At 34.1% G+C, this 20,959-nt stretch overlaps 1 protein-coding gene across 1 annotated transcript in view; it reads left to right on the top strand.

Annotated features, from left to right (window-relative positions):
- Window positions 1-20,959, top strand: part of NALCN (sodium leak channel, non-selective) — a 516,511-nt gene that overhangs the window by 296,685 nt on the left and 198,867 nt on the right. Inside the window, 1 exon segment of the mRNA XM_020964043.2 lies at window positions 665-856. Coding sequence (XP_020819702.1) covers window positions 665-856 — 192 coding nt within the window.

The raw sequence follows: 20,959 nt of genomic DNA, 5'->3' as shown, positions 1-20,959 counted from the left end.
GTTGCCTTGTACTGTTCTAAAATTGTTTCGTGTGAGTTTTGCCTCTCTAATTATATTGCAAGTTCTTTGAGGGCAAGAATGATGCTGTATCTATATATGTTTTTTCTTATTCTATACTGTATATTTGGCACAGCATTGGTCAATATGTTGTGAACTCATATTTTTTTCTTAAAAAGCTGGAAAGGTAAAGATTCCTTGGTAGAGGTAATTGGTAGGGTTTTTTTTTTATCTTAGTTGCCTTTTAATAATTTTGATTAATTTCCTTTAGTGCAAATATTATGTGTAGGTAAAAAAGGCTTATTTTGTTAAAAAAAAAAAGTCAGTGAACTAAATCTTTTCCACTTTTATCTATTGAAAAATATGGAACTTATTTTAATAACACATAATAACTGAAATTATTTTAATAATATATAGGCTAACTGAGCTCATTTTAATATTGCATATGCTAGCTGAGCTCATTTTAATAATACATATGCTAACTGAACTTATTTTAACAATACATATGCTAACTGACCTTTCAGCATTATTTCTATCCTATAGGTTCCTGAATGCAGAAATGCTTTGTTGTAAAAGAGCTAGAAAGAGTAAAATTTTCCTGTGAATATTGAAATGACCTTGCTTATCAATAGGATAATTAATATGTTTTTCTGCTGTTCTTTTGCAGGTTCTTCGAGTAGTTCGGCTTATTAAGATTTCTCCTGCTTTAGAGGACTTTGTATACAAAATATTCGGTCCTGGGAAGAAACTTGGAAGTTTGGTTGTGTTCACTGCCAGCCTCTTAATTGTGATGTCAGCAATTAGTTTACAGATGTTCTGCTTTGTAGAAGAATTGGACAGATTCACGACTTTTCCAAGGGTAGGTTAAAAGAAAAAAAGGAATGGATGCAATGTCTTTCTTTGGTTTTAATACAGAATAGGAATGTTAATAAGATACAAAGATACGTCTTTAGTTTTGGTAGTGCTCCTAACTATGATGACTTAGGATAATATGAATTTGATGGAAAATACTTGCTGTTCAGTGTTGTAGGACATGGTTTTAAGCATCTTCTGTTCATTGTAAAATTTGCCTGAATACTCCTGAATATTTATGGGAAGAATAAATCAGAATGAAATACTGAAATTGAATGAAAATTGAGGCTAACATAGAGTAGCATGCTCCTAGGAACTAATTCCCTTTAAGATGGAGTAGGCTGGTTGTGTAAGCATTGTTTTCAGTGACCATTTACATCATTTATGAACTCTTTCTACTCCAGGGCCTCAGGCTCTGGTGGCTTACCCATTGCATTGGGGTGGCCCTGTCTAGGTTGTGCCTGTTATGCCAGGGGGTCTAGGGCTGGCAATCTGCCTTCTGCACTAGGACTGCCTCACAGCTGGCCTGCTGTGCCACTAGCCTGCTCAGCCAGGACCAAGGGGCCTTGGTTGCTGATCTGTGGTTTGGCTATGAGACTCCAACAGGATTTTGCAGACCCCATCTCTGCTGGGCTGGGCTCCCCTTTTACTCAAGTGAGACAGACCTTTCCTAAAGTCTTTCTAAATTATATTAAGTGAGAAAATTGTTTCTCTCCATCTCTTTGTAGCTTCTGTCATTCCAGAATCTGTTTAGAGACTTGACTTAATGTTATTTCCAAGGGAAACTGGGGAGAGGTCAGGCAACTTCCTGGCTTTTCTCTACCATTTTGGCTCTGCCTCCCCCTATTTGTCTTCCTTTAATCAGGATAAGGGATCTTTTTTAGAACAACTTAAAATTCTGACTAGACAACTTGAACATAATTATTTGGAGAAAATTCTATTTAAGAAAACCTTTGGTTTTAATCAGACTGTATGTCTGCATGTCATTGTGATTCTTAGTTGTTTAACATAAAATTGTCTTAGGTGCATGAATTTATTTTATTGTGAGAAACACATTTAGCAAGGATGGCTAGCCACAAATTGAAGTACCTGGCTATGAATAGAAGAATTTCCTTTTCTGAGTGTCTTTAGGCTTTCCCTGAGTGGAGTTGCTCCTATACCTTCTCAATTGTAGATATTATTTTAATGTCTCTGTTACTCTTCTCTTTCCAGTACACTATTCTTTTGATTTAATTTTCATAAGTTATTCTCAGGACATCGTTTAATTTTCTAGACTAGATGTAGGACTAGGCTTCTTTTGGAACCAGTTCTCCATAATAACAAAAAGATAAAGTTATTGCTTCCCAAATTCTGAAGTGAACTGTGTAGTCAGCAGAGAGAACTGATCTCTATAGAATGAGGCAACTTTTCATGACTTCTGATAGTAATACCTTTTTCTTCTTAATTCTCTTCTTCTATAGAGGTTATGGTAAAAATATTTAGCTAGGTGATACAGTGGAAAGAAAATAGATCTGGAGTCTAGAATACCTGAGTTCAAATCAACCATAGAGGGCAGCTAAGTGACACAGTGGATAGCGCACTGGCATTGGAGTTAGGAGGACTTGAGTTTAAGTTCATCCTCAGACACATGATGCTTACCTGCTCTGTGACCCTATGCAAGTCACTTAACACCAATTGCCTCACCAAAAAAAAAATCTGCTTCAGGTACTTACTGGCTGTGTGACATTGGTCAAGTCACTACACCTGTTTCAACCTGCTTTCTTTATCTTCTATATAAAAGGGATAATAATGGCACCTTCCTCCCAGGGTTTTTGTGAGGGTAACGTTTTGTATGATATCATTCTGTAAACCTTAAAGTATTGTATAAATTATTTATCATCATTATTGCTACTACTGCTTCTAATAAAACTGCATCACCACCAATGGTTTTTACAACTTCGGTGTAATCAAAGAGAATCATACTCCACTTTCCTATTCTGAATTAGGATGGAACTGGAGCCCTGATCTGCTTGGAAAATCTAAGTAACTGGAGACTAAGCTAAGGACTTAGGACCCTACCTAGAAAGGAGTGGGGCTAAAATAAGAGTTTTCATTCTTGCAGATCCTAAAAAAGGCACACAAAATAGCTGATATCCCAAAATGCACTCTGTCATTGATTAAGGCATATGATACATAGCTGTTTGTTTGAGCTCTCAATTAACAGCACAAACCCAGGAATGTTCTTTACCGGGTATGATGGTAGACTTCTATTACTTCTTCCATTTCCTTTTTCAAATTAACTGATAGAATTTTACAGTCTGTTCAGTATAACTGATTTTTCTTTTAATTTTCTAGTTTTCCATTAACTTTGGTCTTCTTTCATCATTTGATTTCATTGTGTATATATAAAAATAACTAATAATCTAATTTAAATTTATAGATAAAATTAAAAGGGTATTAGTACAAACAAAGAAAATAAAATTTTATAACTTTTCTGTCTGGCTTTCATACAAATATTTAAAATGTTTTCATTTCCCCTGTAAAGAATCAAAAACTATAGTTTATAAGTTTTGTTTGTTTTTACCATATGTTCAACTGTATGGCACCTAAAATAATCAAGGGAAAGTTTATGAAAATGCTTTTTTAAAAATCCAGGTATTGTTCATATTAGGCACTGGCTACTTAAGGACATATATTTTAGAAGGAGGAGGAACCTTAAAGGTCTTTAAGTCTAACACTTCATTTTACAAACGAGAAAAGTGAAGCCCTAAAAAATTAAGAACCCCCTCCAAAAAAGGTCATTGACTTTGCAAATGGCAAAGCTGTTTTGCAAAATTTGACTTTCCAAATGCCAGAGTTGTTTTGAACCCTATTCCTCTAACTCTGAATCCAGGATTCTATCTAGTGGTTCATGCTACCTATCATAGAAGTTTATGTGAATTCATTTCAGATTACAGTATGTTAGATATATAACTGGGAGGAGACCCAGAGACCATTCAGTCCAATGTTCTAACTGAGGCTTGCTGCCTATCCTAGTGTCTCCATCATACATGTTGTGCTTAAGAATCCAGAATGTGAAATAAGGCAGCATGCATTTGTTCAGTGTCTACTATGTGCCAGTCACTGTACTAATTTCTGAACATACAAAGAAAGGAGGAAAAACTAGCCCTGCACTCAAGGAACTCACATCTAATGGTTAGATACAAAATGCAAGTAACTATGTACAAACAAGACAAAGAGAGGATAATTTTTTAATTTAATTTATTTCATTCTGAACTGAAGAAATAAAACAAGCATTTCTATAACATAGTAGATTAGGAAAAAAAGATGATTGTACATGAAATTACAAATCTATTATATACAGCTTGCTATTCCTTTTATATGTAATAAAGCTATCATATAACTTCCTTTTTCCCCTTTTTTTCACTTCAGCCCCCCATAGATGGCTACCATTAGATAGAAATATGTATATGTATATGTGTATATACATATATACATGTATAGTATATATAGAGTGTGTGTATACATATATGTAAAATCATTCTATACATACTTCTGTTTATCAATTCTTTCTCTGGATGCAGATAATATCTTCTTTTAAAAGTCCTTTGTAGTTAATTTGAGTATTTGTAATAGTAAAAAATTACTTAGTTGTTCAAATTTGTTCTGAATACAATATTTCTGTTACTGTATACAGCATTTTCTTGGTTCTGTTCATTTTGCTCTTCATTACTTCATGTATCTATCCATATTTTTTTTAAGGAGGGATAGGAAAGAAAGAGAAGCTGAGAGTCTGAGAATGACAGACAATAGTGAGGGAAATACACAAAAATAATTATACCTTTGAATGTGAATGAGATAAACTCACCCATAAAATGGAAATGGATAGCTGAATGGATTAAAACATAGAATCTGACAACATGTTGTTTAGAAGAAACACATTTAAAAATAAGAGATACACACAGAGTCAAAATAAGGGGTAGGAGTAGAGTTTATTATGCCTCAGCTAATGTAAAAATCAAAAAAAAAAAAAAGCAGGGGTAACAATCCAGTTCTCAGACAAAGTTAAAGGTAAAATAGAATTAAGTTAAAAAGATAAACAAGGTAACTACATTTTGTAAAAGGTGCCATGGACAATGAAGCAATATTAATACTAAACCTATGTGCAACAAATACAATAGCATCTAAATTTTTAAAAGAAAATATGAATGAATTACAGGTGGAAATAGTAGTACTATAAAAGTGGGAGACTTCAATATTCTCCTCTCTGAACTAAATAAATCTAGCCAAAAATAAACAAATAAGAAAGAAGTCAAGGAAGTGAATAGAATTTTAGATAAGCTAGATATGATAGAAAACTAGAGAGAATTGAATGGAAATAGAAAGGAATACACCTTTTCTCAGAGGCTCATGGTAACTTTACAAAGATCAACCATATATTAGGAGATAAACATTTTGTAGTAAAAAGCAGAAATATTAAAAGCATTGCTTGCACCCATACACTCTATCTGAGTAGATTACTTCTAACTACTCTAGTAACTATAATATTCTGAGGGGTTATATGTGTTATCTTCTTACATGGAAATGTGAAAGTTAAACCTTGTTAAAACCCTTATGATTTCTCACTCATGTTTGACTGTTTATGTTTCTCTTAAGTCTTGTGTTCAAACGTCTTATTTTTCTATTCAGCTCTGGTCTTTTCATGAAAAATGTTTGAAAGTCCACTTAAAAGACCATTTTTTCCCATATTGGATTATACTCAGTTTTGTTGGGTAGGTTATTCTTGCTTAGAATTCTAGCTCCTTTGCTTTCCAGAAAATCATATAGTAAGTCTTCCTTTCTTTATAGTGTTAGGCACTAAATCTTGTGAGATCCTAACTGTCTCTTGATGGTATTTGAATACTTTCTTTCTGGCTGCTTGCAGTATTTTCTCCTTGACCTGGGAGCTCTCAATTTTGGCTATAATCTTCCTGAGAGTTTTCATTTTGGGATTTCTTTTAGGATGTGACTCGTAGATTCTTTCGATTTCTACTTTCCCTTCTAATTCTGAGATATTTGGACAGTTTTCTTTTATAAATTCTTGAAATGTGATGTCTAGGTTCTTTTTTTTAAATCATGGCTTTCAGGTAATCCAATAATTATTCAGTTATTTCTATTATTGATTTATTTTCCAGGTAAGTAGTTTTTCTGTGTGGTATTTCACATTTTCAGCCTTTTCACTTTGTTTTATTGTTATCTCTTGGAGTAGTTTTGGAACTTTCTGAGGAGACCCTGAAGTGTCTTGGAGATTAGTACAATCAATTCAATGTCATCTATAGAGAGGATTTTCCTATCTCCAGGAAATTACTCTTCTCTTTAATTTGAACTCTGCACAGGACTTCTTCCATGAACATGGTGTACCCCTTTTGTAAGCTTTTGTATGTCTTGCTTGAGTTTAATATCAGAGATTCTTATCAAAGTTATCTCTGCAGTTGTATCTATCGAATTTGATAATGTGTATGTAACTCATTTCTTTGAGGGAAAACCATGGTTTTTTTTCCCCATAAGTTGTTTTCTTTTAAAAATCACCCATTAACAGCATCATTTTCTTTGTAACCCTACACATTTCATTTAGTTGTGTAATTATAAGGATGTGGTCAGCTACAAAAATAATTTTCAAAAGTTTACTTATTCTTTTATCACATTTCATTAATTATACACTCAGACCAAAACAAACAAACAAACAAAAAACACCACTTTAACAGTGGTAGTTTTAACCGGACTTATTTGTTTAAGTCAATCAGGTTTGTTTTTTTCCTGATACTTAACAACTTTGAATTAACTGGCTATTTTAGCATCAAGTGAACACAGCTGTGTAGCAGAGAGAAATCATTTGTATTCAATGTCATAGAGTTGGGGAAAGGAAATTTTTTTTGCTTGGGAACTAGGCCATGAGTGAATTAAGGGGAATCACTAATTATTTAGCTGCTATTAGGACAGAAGTGAGGAATATTGGTTCTATTGTCTTTTGATTTTCACAGTATTCCTCCTCTAGAATATGGCCCTGCCCAAAGACATATGACTAATTACATATAAGATGAAGGCAGCTATACAGTAACATCAGACAAATCATGTTTTTGTTGAGATTGACATATGATAACAACAAAGGAAAGAAAAACTTTGGACTTGAGACTATTTTTTTCCACTGAAATTAGAAAGGACTTAATGGCAAATGAGATACAATGACACAAGTGAGAACAGACCACTGTCTTTCTATAATGGTTACAGATAATATGTTTTCACATTGCATGAAAAAAACTAATAAATACAGATTAAATTTTGCTAGGATTACAAGTTTGTAAGATAGTGTCATTGCTTAAAATAGAACTTCTTGGTGGGACAGGTTAAAAGGGTTAAAGAAAATTCTGAGTTCAGTTATAGAAGTATTGAATTTGAAGTACTAGAGATACATCCAGATCAGACTGTCAAGTAGGTGGTTGAGAAAACATGACTGAATTCTAGAGAATGGTTAGAGTTAGGTATATAGATTTGGTTAGTATCTACCTAAGGAATATTTCAGAAGTCAGTAGAATTGATGAAATCACCAAAAAAGAAATGGATCTTAGAAGAGAAACTTGGCAAAAGCACTATGGTTAAATGGTGAATGGATCAACTAACCAAAGAAATGGAAAAGGGAGCTATCAGAGAGAGAGGTCAGAGACAGTATAACAGTGGAAATAAAAGTAGATTTGGAGCAGATAACTTGGGTTGCCACTTAGTATCTTTGTGACATAGAGTGAAGATCCCAGTTTCTTTGTAAAATGAGGGGGCTAATTAAAACTGGTCCTAAGGTCTTTCCAGATCTAAATCTATGGTTTTTTTAGGTCTGTCATTTTGGTGTTATGGAAGCCAAATTAAGAGAGAGTATCAAGTAGGATGGTGCAGCATATAGTGCATATAATCACAAATGTCACAGAGCAGCCAAGTATAAAGACTTACAAAAAAGTTTCATACCTTAACCTATAAACTATAAAATTAAATTTTTTACCTCTAATTGTTTCCTTTCCTTTTTATTATCTTGATACCAATTTTTTAACATTTAACCATAATTTTAGTTCAGTATGAAGAAAATAATCATACATATGCTATTCACCTTTATATAATACTAATATTTTAATTGTGTACATATATATATGTACATATATGTATATGTACATATATATATATAAATGTAAAGTGAATACACACAAATAGTAGTTTTGTCCACATATCAGAACACTGGCTAGCAACGATAGCTATTCCCTGAAATTTTCACACTAATCATAACAAAAACATCTTTACTTTCCTTCACATTCTCCTGAAAGGTAAGGTTATGTTTTGAGACACTGATAAGGCTTCAATGTAATTTAGTGGTTTCTCCTTTCCATCATGGTTTTTCACTATCCCATCTTAACTTACTTTAATGTTCCCTTAGATATCAGTTCTCCTGTGTCCATTACATAACCATCCAAAATAAAGAGGAATAATGAATAAAGACTTTTATAATACATTTTATCTTTCACACATCTAGACTCCCTAAGGTGAATTCATGTAATCAAGGATGATCAAATGTTAAAATTATAATATTGTTAAGAATCTTGCTTGACTTTTACCTAAAAAAAGAAAATATTTTAGGTAGGTATTTATTTTCCCATCTTACATGGAGACTTGAAAGTTCAGAAGATTGTCCATATAATGGAAAATTAAGAGTGTTGTTTGGGGGGGGGGGGGAAGAAACCTGATTTGTAACAATGAAGTAATTATGCATTTTCTCATGTATTTTGTAGAATCAGTCTTTTTATAGCCATACCAAGTATGTTAAATCATCATCATCAAATATATGTTAGATTTATGTGAAAGGACTATGTTATCCTCTAAATGGGTATTTTGACAAATGCCTGACTTTGACATCTGTAGGGAAAAAAAAGAGCAGACAGCTATGTAAAAATGGCATAATCCATAATCACAAACTTATCTGAAAAGGTAGAGAAACAAAGGTAGCATGTTACCATCACAAATATATATATATATACATATATACACACACACACACACACACACACACATTTTCATTTTTAGTGAATTTTTAAGATCTGTTACCTTTCTGTGAGTCACAAAGAAAAGACACTAGGAAATATGTTCTTAAGATGGCTTAGAGAAAGAGCAATTCAGTCTCTTTTTATTGACAAGCCAAACTTGCCTTCTTTATGGGGAGAAATTAGCAGGCAAAGCATTGATTTCTTGAATATAATTTTCCCAATAAAATGTAAACAGATAGCCTGTCAGAAATGTCTTCATGTGTCATGGCATCAGAAGCTGCTACACAGCATTTACTGAAAGTCAGGAACGAAACAATGCAGCCAGGGATGCTTTTATACTACAAAGTTTTGCTATTATCTACTCCTTGATATCCTACTCCTACTCCTGTTAAGCTAAATACTTATGTGGGGGGGTTTTGAGGCATGTCCATTTGTGTGTATTTCTAATTATGCAGAAAGAAAGAGGTTGCTACTTTCACCTGATTTTTTTGCAGTATCTGAAAATGAAATAGATTTTCCACATTATGAAAATTTAGCATAAGTAACATTAGCAAAATAGCTAATTAAGAAACAGGGCATACATACTCAAAGAAACTTGACAGTCTTTTCTATGAAGAAAATTAATTCAGAAGTCCCCTATTTGCATAAATCTCTAGGTATCATTTCACAGCTCTTGGTTTTGTCAGCTAGATGGTTGCATTTCAAAATTATTTTAAAATAAACAGTGGGAAGTGTACCTTTCAACTAAAAATAGCTTGAACTGAAAGACATATTATAGGAAGAAAAATACACAATCATTCAGCACCTCTTGATTCTCCCTCCCCTCCCCAACCCTTAAAACAAATACGTTTATGGGTCTCCTTATATTCTTTTACTCTTTAAGTACATTAATTTTAGGTTTTATGAAAAAGTAAAAAGTTGCTGCCTTTACTCTTGAAAATGTTAATGTGTAGCACTTTTTTTTAAAAGATACAGAACATTAAAAACATGTCTTATTAATTGTTAACATTTATAGAGTTCTTGTATGTGCCAGGCATTGTGCTAAGCATTTTGCATATTATCTCATTTGATCTTCACAACACCCATAGGAGGGAAGGTGCTGTTATTATTTACATTTTTACAGATGAAGAAAGTGAAACAAACAGAGATTAAGTGACTTGCCCAAGATTGTACAGTAAATATCTGAAGTTGAATATGAACTCAGTGTTTCTGACTCTAGGTCCAGTACTCTATACACTGTACAGCCTACTGCCTGAAATGTGTCTTGTGCTATTCTGCATAAAGGTGATTAGAATTGAAAACACTTCTTAGAAATAAGGGAAATAGAGTGGATTTAAATAATTCAAATCATGAGAAGAGAGATGTAAATATTTTATATCAGAGGTGACATGGTATAATGGATAGAAAGCCAGCCTTGGGTCAATAAGACCTGTGTATCTTACTAATGAAATATATTAGCCATGTGATCATGGACAAATAATTTGACATTTAAGTACTCCAAGACACTTTCTTAAATTATACATTATACAAAATGAATAGTCTGAAAAAGAGTAACAGTATATACTTTTATGTGCACATTGCTTTTTTTTACTGGAAAATTTGTTATACCTGTTGATAATTTTGGCTAGTTGCCCAGTTTACAAACTGTGTCAGTGCCATTCTTCTTTTAAAATCATTACTAAGGACTTCTGGGAGGCAAGATGGTGGAGTAAGCAGTAAATCACTGTAACTCCTCCTATATTCACCTACAAATAACTATTAAATAGTGCCCAAAACAGATCCTGAAACAGTAGAACCAGCAAAAAGACAGGGTGAAACAATCTTTAAGTCCACAGAATTTGGAAGATCAGCAGAAAAGGTGTATCTCATTGAGGTAAAAAAAAAAAAAAGGGAGTCCAGAACAGAAAGCATCCCAGCAAGCCCCCAGCAAGGCTCACATTAGCAAACCAGTGGGAGATCCTGAGCCCCAGTGTGGTGCAGCAGGCAAACACTAACACCAGAATCCCCCATGTGCCTCAGCCTAACCAGATGAACAAGCAGAAATCAACTCTGAGAACCACCATGTGCTTCAGTGTAGCCCTGGGAAAACAGGCAGCCTCCAGCAGCCAGACCACCACATGCTTCAGCATATCACTGAGGAAATGCAGAAGTGCTCTACCAGTCTCAGCCCACACCAGAGACCAGCACTAGAACCAGAGCTCAGCACCAGGTAAGCTGCCAGATACCTATGGACCCCAGCCACAACAGCCACCCCCCCACTTCACGCCATCAGCACAACACAACACATGAGGGTCTCCCATGGGCCTTAGGGCAACATCAGTGAAGCCAACAAGTAAGCAAAGCCAACAGTGAAGTAAATAGCCAGGGCCTGCAGCCATGGCACAAGAAGCCTCAAACAGTGCCTTTTCTACTCTGGGAGCACAGCTCAAATTTAAAAGAAGGGGGAAAGGCCAAAAGAAAAGGATGAGCAAAAAACAATTAAAGAATCTGACCATAGAAATTTATTATGGTGACAGGGTAGACCAAGAAACAAACTCGGAAGATGACAACAACGTCAAAACACCTATGGGCAAAACCCCAAAGAAAAACAGGAAGTGGTCCTGGTTCCAGAAAGAACTCATGGAAGAACTCAAAAAGGAATTCAAAAATCATATAAGAGAGGTAGAAGTAAAAATGGGAAAAGAAGTGAGAGTGATGCAAGAGAATTATGAAAAAAAAATAATCAACAGCTTGGAAAAAGAAAACAATTGCTTAAAAAGTAGAATTGGCCAAATGGAAAAGGAGATACAATAATTCATTGATGAAAACAATTCCTTAAAAAGTACAATTGGCAAAATACGCAAGTACAAAAGCTAATTGAGGAAAACAACTACATAAAAGTTAGAACTAAGCAAGTGAAAGCTAATGTCTCTATGAGACATCAAGAATCAATCGAACAAATTCAAAAGAATGAGAAAATGGAAGAAAATTGGGGAAAAAATGGAAGAAAAAAGGGGAAAAAATTGACTTGGAAAATAGATCCAGGAGAGAAAATGTCAGAATCATTGGACTACCTGGAAGCCATAATCAAAAGGAGAACCTGGACAGCATCTTTCAAGAAATTATCTAGGAAAACAGCCCTGATGTCCTGAAACCAGAAGTAAATATAGGTATTAACAGAATCTACCAATCACCTCAGGAAAGAGATCCCAAAATAAAAACTCTAAGGAACATTATAGCCAAATTTCAAAACTATTATATCAAGGGAAACATGCTGCAAGTGACTATGAAGAAACAATTGAAATGTCGGGGAGCCACAATCAGGATGACATAGGATTTAGCAGCTGCAACATTAAAGTATTGAGGGAATTAAACTTGATATTCTGGAAGACAAAGGACCTAGGACTACAACCAAGAATCACCTACCCAGTAAAATTAAGCATAACTCAGTAAGGAAAAATAATGGCTATTCAATGAAATAGAAGGATTTCAAGCTTTCATAAGAAGACCAGAATTAAAACAAAAATATATGTAGACAGAGATTGTAGGTATAAGATGAATTTGAGGAAATGACATGAAAAATAATTAATGGATGAGAAAGAGGAGTTCACTGAGTGCAGAAGGAAGGAAAAGGTAGAATGGGGTACATTGTTTTACATTAAGAAGCATAAAAGACCTATTACAGTGAAGGGGAAGAAGGAATGGTGGGCAATGGGTATTGCTTGAACTTTAATCATCTCATCAATATTGGCTCAAAGAGAGAATCATATACCCAATCAGTTGAAAATAAAAATCTGTCTTACCCAACAAGGAAGTAGGAGAGGAGGAAATTAAGTAAAGGAAGTGGAGAGGACAGATCAGGGAAAGGGGTACTGATAACTAAACCAGGAAGAGCTAAAACAGAGAATATATATATACACACATATATATATACATATATATATATACACACACATATATACGTATATACACATACATATATATACACACATATATATATATACACATACATATATATATGTGTGTGTATGTATGTGTATAACAATATCCCTAATGAATATTGTTATAAAAATTTTGAACAAAATACTAGCAAGGCAATTACAGCAATATATCATAAGGATATGACCTGCTAGGATTTATACCAGCAATGCAGAGTTGGTTCAATATTAAGAAAATTATCAGCATAATTGACTCTACCAATAAACAAACAACAGCAATTATATGATTATCTCAATAGATGCTGAAAAAGATTTTGACAAAATACAGTACCCATTCCTATTAAAAACAATGGAGAGCATAGGAATAAAGATAGTATTCCTTAAAATGATCAGCAGTGCCTATCTAAAACCATCTGCAAGCATTATTTGTAATGGAGATTAGCTAGAAGCCTTAGCAGTAAAATCAAGGGTGGAGCAAGGATGTCCATTATCACCACTATTATTCAATATTGTACTAGAAATCTTATCTACAGCAATAAAAGAAAAAGAAATTGAAAGTATTAGAATAGGCAACGAAAAAACGAAACTATCACCCTTTACAGATGATATGATGGTAACTTAAAGAATCCTAGAAAATCAACTAAAAACCTACTTGAAATAATTAACAACTTTAGCAAAGTTGCAGGATACAAAATAAACCCACATAAATCATCAGCATTTCTGTATATGACCAACAAAGCCCAGCAGTAAGATACAGAAAGAGAAGTTACATTTAAAATAACTGTGAACAACATAAAATACCTGGGAGTCTACCTGCCAAGACAAACCCAGGAACTATATCAACACAATTACAAAACACTTTTCACAAAAATAAAATCAGATCTAAACAATTGGAAAAATATCATTTGCTCATGGGTAGGCCAACCTAATAGAATAAAAATGACAATTATACCCAAACCAATTTACTTATTTGATGACATACCAATCAAAGTACCAAAAATTATTTCATAGAGCTAGAAAAAAAATAAGAAAAAAAATTCATCTGGAAGAACAAAGGTCAAGAATATCAAAGGAATTAATAGGAAAAAAACATAAAAGGAAGGAGGCCTAGCAATACCAGATCTCAAACTATAATATAAAGCAGTAATCATGAAAACTATCTGGTACTGGCTAAGAAATAGAATGATGGATCAGTGGAATAGATTGGGTACACCAGACACTGTAGTCAATGACCAGAATAATCTGTTTGATAAACCCAGACACTCCAGTCTTTGGGATAATAACTCACTATTTGACAAAAACTGCTGGGAAAACTGAAAGCAGTGGGACACAAACTAGGTAAAGACGAATATTTCACACCATATACCAAGATACTGTCAAAATGGATACAAGATTTAGACATAAAAGGCGACACCATAAGCAAATTAGGAAAGCAAGGAATAGTTTACCTCTCATAGCTATGGGCAAGGGAAGAATTCATGACCAAGGGAGAGATAGGGGGCATTACCAAATGTAAAGTGGATAATTTTGATCATATTAACATAAAAGCTTTTGTACAAACAAAACCAAAGCAACCAAGATTAGAAGGAAAACAAAAAGCTGGGAAACAATTGTTATAGCAAATGCCTCTGACAAAGTACTCATTTCTCAAATATATAGAGAACTGAGTCAAATTTATAACAATACAAGCCATTCCCTAATTGATGAATGGTCAAAGGATATGAATAGGCAGTTTTCAGATGAAGAAATCAAAGCTATCTATAGGCATATGAAAAAGGGCTCTAAATCACTTTCTTATTTTTTAATTTATTCATTTTTAGTTTTTAACAATCACTTCCATAAGCTTTTGAGTTTCAAATTTTCTCCACCTCCCTCCCCAAGATGATGTGCAATCTCATATAGGCTATACATATACATTCCTATTAAACATGTTTTCACATTAGTCATGTTGTAAAGAAGAATTAGAACCAATAGGAGGAACCACAAGAAAGAAGAAACAAAACAAAATGTAAGGGGGAAAAAAAGAGCAAATCTGCATTCAAACTCCATAGTTTTTTTCTCTGACTGTGGATAACATTTTCCGTCATGAGACCTTTGGAGATGTCTTACATTCTTGCATTGCTGAGAAGAGCTAAGTCTATCAAAGTTACTTACCATACAATGTGACTGTTACTATGTACAACATTCTCCTGGTTCTGTTCATTTCACTCAGCATTAGTCCATACAAGTCTTTCCAGGTTTTTCTGAAGTCTGACTGCTCATCATTTCTTATAGCACAACATTCATATACCACAACTTGTTCAGCCATTCCCCAATTGATAGGCATCCCCTCAATTTCCAATTCTTTGCAACCACAGAAAGAGCTGCTATAAATGTTTTTGTACATGTGGGTCCTTTTCCCATTTTTATGATCTCTTGGGGATACAGCCCTAAAAGTGCTATTGCTGAGTCAGAGGATATGAACATTTTTATAGTCCTTTAGGCACAGCTCCAAATTGCTCTCCAAAATTGTTGGATCATTTCACAACTCCACTAACAATGCATTAGTGTTTCAATTTTCCCACATCTTCTCCAACATTTATCATTGTTTTGTTTTGTCATGTTAGCCCATCTGAAAAGTATGATGTGATACATCAATCATTTTGATTTGCAATTCTCTAATCAATAATGTTTTAGAGCATTTTTCATATGACTATAGATAGTTTTAATTTCTTCATCTGAAAACTGCCTGTTCATATCCTTTGGTCATTTATCAATTGGGGAATGACTTGTATTCTTATAAATTAGGCTTAGTTCTCTATATATTTTAGAAATGAGCCCTTATAAGACATACTGGTTGTAAAAATTCTTCCCAGTTTTCTGCTTCTCTCCTAATCTTGGTTGCATTGGCTTTATTTGTGCAAAAACTTTTCAATTTAATGTAGTCAAAATTATCCATTTTGCATTTCATAATGTTCTCTGCCTCTTGTTTGGTCATAAATTCTTCTGTTCTCCATAAATCTGATAATGTAAACTGTTCCTTGCTCTCCCAAGTTTGCTTATAATATCAGCCTTTATATCTAAATTGTGTACCCATTTTGACTTTGTTTTGGTATATGGTATAAGATTTTGGTCTATGCCTAGTTTCTGCCATACTCTTTTCCAGTTTCCCAGCAGTCTTTGTCAAATAGTGAGTTCTTATCTCAGAAGCTGGAGTCTCTGGGTTTATCAAACAGTAGATTGCTGTAGTCATTGACTACTGTGTCTTGTGTATCTAACCTATTCCACTGATCTACCACTCTTTCTTAGCCAGTACCAAGTAGTTTTGACGATTGCTGCTTTATAACACAATTTAAGATTTGGAATGGCTAGGCCACCTTCCTTAGCATTTCTTTTCATTAGTTCCCTTGCTGTTCTGGACCTTTTGTTCTACCAGATGAACCTTGTTATTATTTTTTCTAGCTCTATAAAGTAATTTTTGGTAGTTTGATTGGTATGGCACTGAATAAGTAAATTAATTTGGGTAGAATTATCATTTTTATTATATAAGCTCAGCCTACCCATGAGCAACTGACGTTTTTCTAATTATTTAGATCTGACTTTATTTATGTGAAGTGTTTTGTAATTATGTTCATGTAGTTCCTAAGTTTGTTTTGGCAGGTAAACTCTTAAATAATGTCTACAGTAACTTTAAATGGAATTTCTTTTTCTGTCTCTTGCTTCCAGGCTTCGTTGGTAATATATAGAAGTGCCAATGATTTATGAGGGTTTATTTTATTACCTACAACTTTGCTAAATTTGTTTGTTATTTCAAGTCAGTTTTTTTTACTTGATTCTCTAGGGTTCTCTAAGTATATCATCATATCATCTGCAAAGAGTGATAGCTTTGTTTCTTCTTTGCCTGTTCTAATATCTTCAATTTCTTTTTCTTCTCTTATTGCTAAAGCTAACATTTCTGGTACCATATTTAGCAACAGTGGTGATAATGGACATCCTTGTTTCCCCCCTGATCTTGTTGGAAATGCTTCTAGCTCATCCGCATTACATATGATGCTTGCTGAAGGTTTTAGGTAGATGCTACTGATCATTTTAAGGAAGAGTCCATTTATTCCTATGCTGTCTAGTGTTTTTAATAGGAATGGGTGTTGTATTTTGTCAAAAGCTTTTTCTGCATCTATTGAGATAATCATGTGGTTTCTGTTAGTTTTGATGTTGATATAATCAATTATGCTGATAGTTTCCCTAATATTGTACCAGTCTTGCGTTCCTGATATAAATCCTACCTGGTCATAGTGTATTATTCTCATGATAAGTTACTGTTATGTATTTGCTAATATTTTATTTAAAATTTTTGCATTTATATTCATTAGGGAAATTGGTCTATAATTTTCTTTCTGTTTTGACTCTTCCTGGTTTAGGTATCAGCACCATATTTGTGTCATAAAAAGAATTTGGTAAGACTCCTTCTTCACTTATTTTCCCAAATAGTCTATATAGTATTGGAATTAATTGTCCTTTAAGTGTTTGATAGAATTTGCTTGTAAATCCATCTGATTCTGGAGATTTTTTTCCTGGGGAGTTCATTGATTGATTGTTCAATTTCTTTTTTGGAGATGGGGTTATTTAAGTATTTTACTTCCTCTTCTGTTAATCCGGGCAATTAATATTTTTGTAAATATTCATCCATTTCACTAAGATTGTCAAATTTATTGGCATACAGTTGGACAAAATAATTCCTACTTATTGTTTTAATTTCCTCTTCATTGGTGGTGAATTGACTCTTTTCATTTTTGATACTGGTAATTTGGTTTTCTTTTTGTTTTTTTAATGAAGTTAACCAAAAGTTTTTCTATTTTATTATTTTTTTTCATAAAACCAGCTCTTAGTTGTATTTATTAGTTCAATAGTTTCCCTAATTTCAATTTTATTAATCCTTCCTTTGGTTTTCAGTATTTCTAATTTGGTATTTAATTGGGGATTTTTAATTTGCTCCTTTTCTATTTTTTTTAGTTGCAAGCCCAATTCATTAATTTTATTTTTCTCTATTTTATTCATGTAAGCATTTAAAGATATAAAACTGCCCCTAAGAACTGCTTTTGCTGTATCCCATAAGTTTTGGTATGTTGTCTCATTATTATCATTCTCTTGGATGAAGTTATTCATTGTTTCTATGATTTGTTATTTGACCCATCATTCTTTATGATTAAATTATTTTGTTTCCAATTAATTTTTAGTCTTTCCTTTCATGGCTCTGTATTACATATAATTTTTATTACATTATGATCTAAAGAGGATGCATTTAATATTTCTGCCTTTCTGCATTGGATTATGAGGTTTTTATTCCCTAGTACGTGGTCAATTTTTGTGTAACTGCCAAGTACCACTGAGAAAAAAATATATTCCTTTCTATGCTTATTCAGTTTTCTCCAGAGGTCTATCATATCTAACTTCTCTAATATTCTATTCACTTCCTTAACTTCTTTCTTGTTTATTTTGTGGTAAGATTTATCTAGTTCAGAGTAGGGGAGGTTAAGGTCCCCCACTAGTATAGTTTTAATGTCTATTTCTTCCTATAACTCCCTGAACTTGAACTTCTCCCCCAAGAATTTGAATGCTTTACCACTTGGTGCATATATGTTTAGTAATGATATTACTTCATTATCTATGGAGCCTTTTAGCAGAATGTAGTTTCCTTCTTTATTTCTTTTAATAAGATCTATTTTTGCTTTTGCTTTGTCTGAGATCAGGATTGCTACCCCTGTTTTTTTTTTAATTTCAGCTGAAGCATAATATATTCTACTCCACCCTATTACCTTTACCCTGTGTGTGTCCCTCTGTTTCAAATGTGTTTCCTGTAAACAATATATTATAGGATTATGGTTTTTAATCCATTCTGCTTTCCACTTCCGCTTTACGGGAGAGTTCATCCCATTCACATTCACAGTTATGATTACTATCTGTGTCTTTCTCTCTATCCTATTTCCCCCCTGTTTATGCTTTTCTTTCTCCTTTTTTCCCTTTCCCCCCTCACTAGTGTTTTGCTTTTGACCACTGCCTCCCTCAGTCCCTCCTCCCTTTTCTTCCTCTTTACCCTTACTACTTCTTCCCTCCCTTCTATCCTCCCTCACTTTTCTTTCCCCTTTTTCATCCTACTTCCTATGGGGTAAGTTAGATTTCTATGCCTAACTGATTATGTTATTCCTGCTTTGAACCAAATCTGATGAGAGTAAGGCTCAAACAATGCCCATCTCCCTCCCTTCTTTCCCTCTACTGGAATTGGTTTTTGTGCCTTTTCATGCAATGTAATTTACCCCTGTCTGCCCCTTCCTTTCCTTTTTTCCCAGTACAATCCCTTAATTAGATCTGATTAATCCACTTAGATCCATTTAACCCACTTAATTAGATTTTTTTTACCATCATATCAAAGTCAACTTATAACCACCCCCTCTATGTACACTCCTTTAAAATGGTGTAATAACAATACAGTAGTCAAGAGTTACCAGTGTCACACATCTTCCCTTGTAGGGAAGTAAACGTTTTGCCTTTATTAATATGTTGTTGTTGTTGTTGTTGTTGTTTTTCTGTCCTATTTACCTTTTTATGTCTCTCTTGCATCTTACATTTGAAGATCAAATTTCCTGTTGAGCTCTGGTCTTTTTATCAGGAAGGTTTGGAAGTCCCCTATTTTGATGAATGTCCTCTTCTCTCCTGACAGATTATGCTCATTTTCGATAGGTGCTTGATCCTTGGTTGTAATCCAAGCTCCTTTGCCTTACAGAATATCATATTCCAAACCCTATGGTCTTTTAATGTAGAAGCTGCAAGGTCCTGTGTAATCCTGACTGTGGTTCCATGATATTTAAATTGTTTCTTTCTAGCTTTTTGCAGTATTTCCTCTTTGACCTGGTGATTTTGGAATTTGGCTACTATATTCCTTAGCGTTTTCTATTTGGGATCCCTTTCAGGAAGTGATTGGTGGATTATTTCTATGACTATTTTACCCTCTGGTTCTAGGAGCTCAGCGCAGTTTTCCTTGATGATTTCCTGAAAGATGCTGTCCAGGCTGTTTTTCTTTTTTTCACAGTGATTTTCAGGTAGACCCATAATTTTTAATTGTCTCTCCTGGATCTGTTTTCCATGTCAGTTGTTTTACCAATGATATATTTTATGTTTTCATCTTTTTTTTATTCTTTTATTTCTGTTTTACTGATTCTTGCTCTCTCATAGTCATTAGCTTCCACTTGCTCAATTCTGATTTTTAATGAATTGTTTTCTTCTATTAGATTTTGTACTTCCCTTTCCATTTGGCCCATTTTACTTTTTAAAGAGTTCTTCTCCTCCATGAATTTTCATGCCTCCTTTTCCATTTGGCCAGTTCTGCTTTTTAAGGAGTTGTTTTCTTCAGTGTACTTTTTTCCCTATTTTGCCAATTATACTTTCTAAGAACTTGTTTTCTACAGTTAATTTTTGTTCTTCCTTTTCCAAGCTATTGATTCTCTCTTGCATACCTCTCTCATTTCTTTTCCCAATTTTTCTTCTACCTCTCTTATTTGTCTTTTAAAATCCTTATTGAGCTCTTCCAAAAAGGATTTTTGGACTTGAGATGGGTTCATATTCCCTTTTGAGGTTTCAGATTTAGGTATATTGACAATGTTCTCCTAATGTGAATTTCTGCCTTGACCTCCCTGTCTCTACTGAGGCACTCAGGGGTCCTGGTGTTGGTGCTTGCCTGCTCCACTGCCCTCAGGTTCAGGATATCCCCCTAGTATGCTGAGGTGGGACTTTCTGCTAGCTTGCTGGGATGCCTCCTCTTCTATACTGTTCCCCCTCCCCCAGAGCGAGAGTGGCCTTTCCCATTAATCCCCCAAGCTTCCTGGGCTACAAGACCACTGCACTCCATCTTTCTGCTGGTTCAGCTGTTCCAGGGTATTTTCTGGGGCAATATTTTCTGGGCTTTCAGAGGTCAATAACAGAGGGTGAAAGCAACTTACTTCTTACTCTGCCATCTGGGCTCACAGAAGCAGAACTCTCTCTCAGTCACTTTTGATTGGAGAAATGCAAACTAAAACAACTCTGAGGTACTACCTCACAACTCTCAGAATTGGCTAAGGTGACAAAAAATTAAAATGATAAATGTTGGAGAGGATATGGGAAAATTGGGACACTAATGCACCATTG

Source organism: Phascolarctos cinereus, unplaced genomic scaffold, assembly GCF_003287225.1.
Source record: "Phascolarctos cinereus isolate Bilbo 61053 unplaced genomic scaffold, phaCin_HiC Scaffold_7;HRSCAF=346, whole genome shotgun sequence".
In the NCBI taxonomy this organism is placed as follows: Eukaryota; Metazoa; Chordata; class Mammalia; order Diprotodontia; family Phascolarctidae; genus Phascolarctos; species Phascolarctos cinereus.
This window is presented reverse-complemented; position numbering and strand designations above follow the sequence as displayed.